At 30.3% G+C, this 8,044-nt stretch overlaps 1 protein-coding gene across 4 annotated transcripts; it reads left to right on the top strand.

The window, feature by feature from the left end:
* The first annotated feature begins 339 nt into the window (after positions 1–339).
* On the top strand, positions 340–7,073 carry LOC106794811 (serine/threonine-protein kinase SAPK10). 4 transcript variants are annotated; one of them, XM_041006135.1, is made up of 6 exons: positions 342–1,368; positions 1,454–1,507; positions 1,657–1,745; positions 3,635–3,661; positions 4,449–4,553; positions 6,752–7,073. In XM_041006135.1, exons 1-6 carry the CDS (start codon positions 1,305–1,307, stop codon positions 6,785–6,787), a joined length of 375 nt encoding a protein of 124 aa, XP_040862069.1. In that variant the 5' UTR covers positions 342–1,304; the 3' UTR covers positions 6,788–7,073. The 4 variants fall into 4 exon arrangements, with proteins under 4 accessions (XP_040862070.1, XP_040862067.1, XP_040862068.1 ...); XM_041006136.1 differs by lacking the exon at positions 4,449–4,553 and having other exon boundaries at positions 340–1,368; positions 1,653–1,745; XM_041006133.1 differs by lacking the exon at positions 6,752–7,073 and having other exon boundaries at positions 340–1,368; positions 4,449–4,949.
* Positions 7,074–8,044: the final 971 nt, after the last annotated feature.

The raw sequence follows: 8,044 nt of genomic DNA, 5'->3' as shown, positions 1-8,044 counted from the left end.
TTTACATTACAGTGTTGCATCTTCTTTAGGAACATATTTCCTGCCACAAGTCACATTGATCTTTTTGGACATGTTGAATGTGTACAGGTATATTATATTAATGGAAACGCCTCTATATTGTTTTGGGATAGATACTTGTTTCCATTGGATTAGATTATTTTTCCCCAGTAAGTATTAAATAATATTTGTTTTACCTGCAACAGAATGTATAGTGAGAAATTTATGTAGCTCAACTGGCTACTGGAGCCAGTTAATGATGCATAGGGAAAATGGAAATAGAGAATTGTGATAATCAATTAATCATGCATTTTTTCTGGTTTCTAATTGGATACTGGTGATTGAAGTATCATCCATATGGCAATTCAAATCATCTTCCAATTTTTTTCTAATTATAAATGTTTTTCTCTTGTCATTATTTTTTGAAAAAATAAAATAAAATCTTCTTTAGCTATGTTTTGAACTGACTTAATGGATGATAGATAAGTTTCATTGATGAGGAGAGGTTGTCGAAGAAATAAAAGAATGATGCTATAAAGTTTAAGTGGGGATCTGGTGCTTATTGTTTGTCTGGCTTGTTTTTTATTGTTGTTGTTGTGCACTATATTTAGAGTGGAGTTTATGGACTGTGACACATAAATTGGTAAAATCAATCTTGTGTGAGCTTGAGTTGTTTGGATAATGTTATATATAAAGCCATTCGTGTGCTTTCACCAATTAGCTCGAGCTTTTGGAATAGTTGGTTCATGTCATAGCATTGAAACTTCTATATCATATAGTGTGTATAGTTTGGTCCTTATTACCCCATTCTTCTAAATAAAAGATAAATTTCTGCACAAGGTAAAGTGGGTGTCTATTCTTCAAGCCAAGAAGGGTTTTTGTGTGAGGAGGTGTGTAGTCAAATGTTGAACTGGTTCAGGTGGTGAATCCAGATCATGTGGTTTAAGTAAATTTTAGGTTTACAGATTCACAAAAGAAATAGCGAAACAAGGATTTTTTTTGGGTATTCTAAATCATAGTTTTGATTCAAGTATGATCAAAGATCAAATTTTATTTGTTGCCATTTTCTTTTTCTTGTTGATGAAGCAGTAGACTTATCTCTTCCCTATCAATCGTTGTGTGTCACAGATTGATGAAAATGTCAAAAGAGAAATAATTAATCATAGGTCTCTAAGACATCCTAACATTATCAAGTTTAAGGAGGTTGGTATATTTTTATGTTCAGAGGTGGAATAATCGTATTCAGGGAAAATGTTCTTTGAAATTTCACTTAGGTCATTTTAACACCTACTCATCTGGCCATTGTAATGGAATATGCATCTGGTGGAGAACTATTTGAGAAAATCTGCAATGCAGGACATTTTAATGAGGGTGAGGTTCTTACATAAATTGTTTACTTTTTCTTCTGCTAGGTCTCTATTTCCTATGTAACTATTAACCCATTGCTATGCCACAGGCTCGTTTCTTTTTTCACCAACTCATATCGGGGGTCAGCTATTGTCATGCAATGGTAACTGCTCTCTTTCTCCCTCACTATCTAATATAAATTGTATTTAACCTATGTGAGAATATAGTATAGGCAATGTGTCAATCTTGAGTATTATGTCCAATGTGATGTATGAGTCTTATGTATCATAATATGTCTTCTCATGAAGGAAGTGTGTCACCGGGACCTGAAGTTGGAAAACACTTTGTTGGATGGAAGCTTGACACTTCATTTTAATATATGTGATTTTGGATACTCCAAGGTAAGTGTTTCTTCTTCATAGTGTGGGTTCCATGCTTATATATTTTACTGGATGTGTAAGCTCTGTTTCAGTAAGTTTACCTTTAAATGATACTTTTGTCATGTATTTAATTGAACCTTTCTAATAGCAGCTCAGGCTCCTTTGAAAACTAGCATATCTATAAATTACTTTCTCCATAAGGTTGTTCTTTAGTTTTCTTATGAAGCTATTTTGTTCTACTAATATAGACTATTGTATTGAACTTAGGTAACTATCTCTTTGAGTTACTAAAAGGTGATTTTATTCATTTTTAATATTGGAAGGGACAATTGTGCATGACAATGATTGCAAATTTTGATTATCTGAATAATTAATTAAGTTTGTGCTTGATCCATTCATTAGAATTGGGCCTATCCCAAGTCCAAGTGATAGAGTGCTAGACCAGAATGTAGGCTTGAATTTTGAAAGGCTCAAGATTTGGAAAGTGTATGTTTACAAGAAGAGGAAAACTAGTGAGAAAAGGATTAGGAGAATGATAAGTTCATTATCACGGTAACTTTTTTTTTATGAATAGATTAGATTACTGATTCATAACTAATAGACAGAAGAAAACCAAAGATATAGGAAAGGGAAAAGTTTACTATTATTCCACTAATGTATTGATTTTTTTTTTCTTGTGACATAGCAACTATGTATGTGCCTAAATCGATCTGACGATTAAAATTTCATGTCATATTTTTTGTATTTTTTTCCTTTTGACATAGCAACCACTAAAATTAATTACTGATTCAAATTTCATATCATGTCACTATTAAAAAGTCACGTGACTATTTAAAAAGCTTTATTAATTTTGACTACTTAGGATAAAATTCAATAATTCATGTTTATTTTTTCCACTCTCATATTTAAAAGGGCATCTCTCTATATGCATTTGCATATGTATATAAAGTATCAAATAAAATTTTCTGTTAGAAATGAATATTATAAATATATAACATCTTATCATATTTAAATAGTAAAAAATAAATACATATAGTTTTTTGTTATTATTTAATTACTAATCATCACATTTGATTTTTCTCACTGAATATGTTTTTGTATCTGTACATGTTTGTAATAAGTAAGAAAAAACTATACAACTTTTTTTCAGTTGTACGAATAATGGTGTTTTTTTATGCAATATTGTTAATCAGTCGTTTGTTTATATTTAATATTCCATCTTTTTTTTAATTCTCTATCTTTGCTCACATAATTAATACTCAACTAATCTTATGAGAGGTTTAATTTATTTTGAAGAGCTGTGCTATTTGGTTCCAATTTTGTTTGAATGAAGGTGTACATTAATTAGAAAAAAAAAAAAACTAAACTAAGATGAGTTAAAAGAGCAATTACAAATTTTAGTATCTAATCAAATCTGAATTGCACTAGTTTTTTTTTCCTATCATAAAAAATTAGGAATTTATAGTTTATACAATTAAAGATAAGGAGAGTTGTTACAGATTAAGAAAACTGATGTGAAGTCCAGCTAGCTTTAGATAACTCTGTTATCTCTAAACAGAATCAAATCTCCAATTCAATTTTATTTTAACTTATCTGATGTGTAAATATATGAATTTGAATTAATTCTTATCTTAGGAAGTTAGTTTTAATTTGGCAATCCTTCCCAATTGACAATTGTTGTATGCACATATTTTTTTAACACCGAAACCAAGAAAGAGATGAAGGAGAAAATAGAATGTGTACTGATTACATTCAATGTGTACGTAGTTCTTATCTTAGGAAGTTATATGATCTGATTTAATCTGCATATTTGAATTTGAATTAGTTATTATTTTTTTAGAGGAATTAATTCTAATCTTAATATTTGAACTCCGAGAATTGTAGCGATGTTTTAATTTTATATGTTGCAGATGGGAACGTTCCTCTTGACTCTTGAGGTAAGATTAAGTATGCTTATTTTGCGTTATATATACCCTATCTAAGTGTTGGGTTTAGGGTAGAGAATTGTTTGTAGCTAAGGAATTCTTCAATCTTCATAATCATATTTGAGGTAGAATATTTAGTTCGAAGATTTGTTAATTCATACCTCATACCTGAATTTGTTTGGAGTTAGATCCTTGAGGCATAATTCAAAACACGTCAATAATGATCAAATATTAGTTTATATATGTTCTTTGAGCAATTTTAATTTTGAAAGCTTTATGCCAAAACAAAACTCATAATTGGATGAAATTTGAGGTTGCAATCGAATCTCTCTATTCGCAATTTCCATTACTTTTCTCTGAACTCATTATTTATCGTATATGGACAAAGGGAAAACAGTCCTCCTGACTTTTAACCAGCTCCTTTCCATATTTTTCTTGGGACGCATGTCTTTGTGAGCTGTGACCCCTACTCATTGGCAACTTCATCACATACTTTGCTTAAATTGTAAAATGATCGTTGCATTCTAAATATTAATCATTTCTTTTTTAGTAAAGGCAAGGAAAGGATGATAATTTAGAGTAGGTAAGAGATGGACAAATTTGTTAGCTTTCTAAATATTTTTAATGTGCATACAGTACACTAATGAAGCACCTACAGATAAGTGTGCATTCTTGAGTCTCAACCATGTGATGAAATTGGATTGCACTGTGATCAAGCATTTAAATTTTTTGTTTTTCTAGTGTGTACGTTGGGTATGTTAAATGGATTTATTTTATGTTGTCATGCACTTAATATCAGATTGCAGATGTCTGGTCATGTGGAGTAACCTTGTTTGTGATGCTAGTGGGATCATATCCTTTTGAAGATCCTAATGATCCAAAGGATTTCCGAAAGACAATTCAGGTTGATATGATATTTAAGATATTTCCATGTTTTCTTTACAAGCCTCTGGTTGCGTGAGCACAACTTGTTTTGGTTGGTTCCTTGCAGAGGGTTCTCAGTGTCATATAAATCAGATTATGCATGTTGGCAATTAATTTATCTTACAGCTACATTTGAAAATTCAAGATTGAAGGATTGAAAGTTGATGCAGAAAAGTGATCAACATCACTTATCAACTATGTGGTGTTTTAAAAATGGTCTCCATGGAACAAATTTTTTAATTTTTTTTAAAAAATATATTCTAAGATGGTTCTCCGAAAAACCATCTCAGAAAGTTTACTTTCTAAGATGGTTTTAGGAAAAATGAGAAAATCATCTTAGAATCCTCAATTTTAATTTTTTTTTTTAAAAAAACATTATGAGACGGTTCTCTAAAAAACCGTTTTAGAATTCTCAATTTTCTTATTCTTTTATTTTTTTTAAAACATTCTAATAAGGTTTTCAAGTCAAAACTGTCTTAAAAAAATTATCATTCTAAGACAGTTTTGACTTGAAAATTATCTTAGAACGGTACCCTTCTAAGACGGTTATTTGTCTGAAAATCGTCTTAGAATTGTAGCTTTGCTAAGACGATTTTTTAGGAACTGTCGTGGAAAGTCTTGACTTTCCACGACATTGGCTTCAAAGACAAATCATAACCTTCTTTGAATGTATAAAATAATCTTCGTTGATTGACCTTTTTCCAGTAGTGTTATCTGCTCTAGGAATAGACCTTACCGTATTCATATGTAAAAAAGAACAGTAATGTTAGAAATAAACCTATTAAGAAGATTGCCTTCTTATGGAAGCAATGTAAGACTAAGTAGTGGAGTAATGGCTTAACTTGAGGATATACAAAGTTGAATATGCTACTAGCACACTTTACGTTTAAATCGAATATTCAGGAAGAAAATTTTAAAATGGTGAGAGAGTTGTAACAACCCAAAAATTACAACTCATAGATTAAATGTTTGTGTGATTTATTTGTTTTAATAAGAGAATATGTGATTTAATGGTGAGAGAGTTGTAAAAACCCAATAACTATTGCTTAAGATTAACCAAGTAGAAATATTAATATTTGTGGAGGAAAGTTTATATTTGAAAAGTAAAAAATAGACTATCTTTGTCAGATAGTCAAAAGGAATTATTTTGATCAACTCATTAAGGACATTATGGTAAATGTATCAAACTAGAGTTTATGATGACTTTAATAGTATGGTAAAATTATTTTAGACCTTTCAAGAGGTTTTCATACCCCCTGAATGGAATGGTAAAATTTTCAAGTCATTTTGAATTCATCTTCTATTTTTTTTTTCTTTCCAAAAATGAGAACATATCAGTTTTGGGGAAATAATTATAATCATTGTTGTGGACCTTCATATGACACACTGATTTGTGCATGTCTTCCCCTAGTGATGAGGGGCATCCATAAGAATTGGCTAACCCTAATTTTGAGAGGAAGTATTTTTAATATTAGAAAAGGTCAAATATGAAATTGTGTGTATTTTATAAAATACTTATGTGTCCAAGGTGTGTAGGAATGAACACGAGAGAAAACAAGTATAAGTTGAGAACAGGGAATGCAAACACTTGATTTATGCTAGTTCATTCAAACTCTTGAACTACATAGAGTTCTTCTTCGAATCCTTGTAAGGTTTCACTAATCAAAATCTGATTACAAATTTATAATGGTTCACTCAAAGTCTTGAGCTTCGTACAATTTTCTTTCAAATCCTTGAAGGGTTCCACTAATCAAAATCTGATTACAAAACAACTATCCTATCCTGCCACTTCTCACTACAACAAGTATTCTCTAAGTCGCTTCTAATATACCTTTAATCTTCCCATGAGATTAAAGATCACCTAAGTATTCTTTATCACTAAGTCACTCTTGGCTTTCGAAACATGTAGTTTGAATGAATAAAAGTTATTCAACTCTCAAAGATAAAATATATAGTTAAGTACATATTACAAAAAAAACTTGCTAAGCAAAGAATAACTCTCTAAGTTCTTTTTATTTGATTGTCTAGTGACTTGCAATGATTAGAATTTCAATAAAACTTTGCTATCTTTAATTCTTGTGTTGTGTTGATGGTAGTGCTTGATGTTCTTTATATTGGCTTTAGAAAAATATTCATTGTGAGATTAACACCTTCAAGAAGTTTTCTATTATCTTACAGTTGGAAAAAAACTTGCCACGTGGTAGCTTGGGGTGAGAGAGAAAGGGGACAATAGTCCTTTTCTATGCAGCAAAATCCTTATCTCCACTACTTGTACAAAGGGAATATATTCCTTGTGTGTCTTCTTGGTACGCACTTGCAATTTAAATATTAGGCATTTTAAATAACAAGAGAGAAATACAAATAATTTAGAGTTTCTACAATATGCCCAAGTGTATGAATCCATCATTGGATGCTAACTAACTTAAATATATACTATTAGTGCAAGTTATTTAGTTCCTTTTGGACAATCAAAGGGACGTAACATAAAGGATGCTGGTTTTCACAAGGGTTTGAATGCTTGCTTATATACAATGCTTTGGATGCTAGTTTGATCCTTTGATAAAAAAAGTTCCAATTGTTTAGATGCTAAGAGATAATCATAGTAAGCATAGAGTTAATATTTCATTACCAAACTTGGTTTAGACAATTGGTTTCCTATAAAGCTCAATGAAATCCATTAGTCTATACAAAATTTAATACTTTTCTTATCATCAAAACCATAGATTTTTATGGGTCTGACATCATCAAATGCATTTGGTTCTAACATCAGCTTCAAGAGAATCTAGTTATGTTTAAGCTTGGGCCCTTTAGAATCTACTCTCTCAAGAAGAAATTTCCATATTATAAATAGTCAAGATCTGTAGGTAGCTACAGGAATCCATTAGTATGCAATTTTACCGATAGATTACCGACAGACAAAAAATCGTTAGAAATACCTTTATAGGTAATATCACTGACAAATTTTTACCTATAGATGTATTTGTAGAAAATTACCTATCGATAAATTCTTCAGTAATTACCTATGAATAAATTCGTTAATAATCACCGATAGATTTACCATTGAAAAATTGTTAGTGGAATTACCAACAAAAAAATCCATCAATAACATTCTTTTTGCTTCATATATTTTTTAATTTTAAAAGGATATTATATATAAAAGAAAATATCACAACAAGGGAGGTTGAATTGTGATTTTAGAATTTTTCTAAACCTTTTTCAAAAACAAAGCTATCGTCTGAAAAGCTTTGGAAGAATAGATAACAAATTTTCCAAAACACATAGATCTGATTAGACAATAATCAACAAATTTTGTAAAACTAAGTTTTTCAAAAAAAAATTAAATTCAAACCCTAGGTCAATTAAATATAGAATGCAATAAGGATCAAACACTTGATATTTTATACCGGTTCGTCTCTTCTACCTAGACTATGTCCAGTTCTTGGCAAATCACCAAGTTCCACTAGCTTCACA

Source organism: Glycine max, chromosome 10 (genome assembly GCF_000004515.6).
Source record: "Glycine max cultivar Williams 82 chromosome 10, Glycine_max_v4.0, whole genome shotgun sequence".
NCBI lineage: Eukaryota > Viridiplantae > Streptophyta > Magnoliopsida > Fabales > Fabaceae > Glycine > Glycine max.
This window is presented reverse-complemented; position numbering and strand designations above follow the sequence as displayed.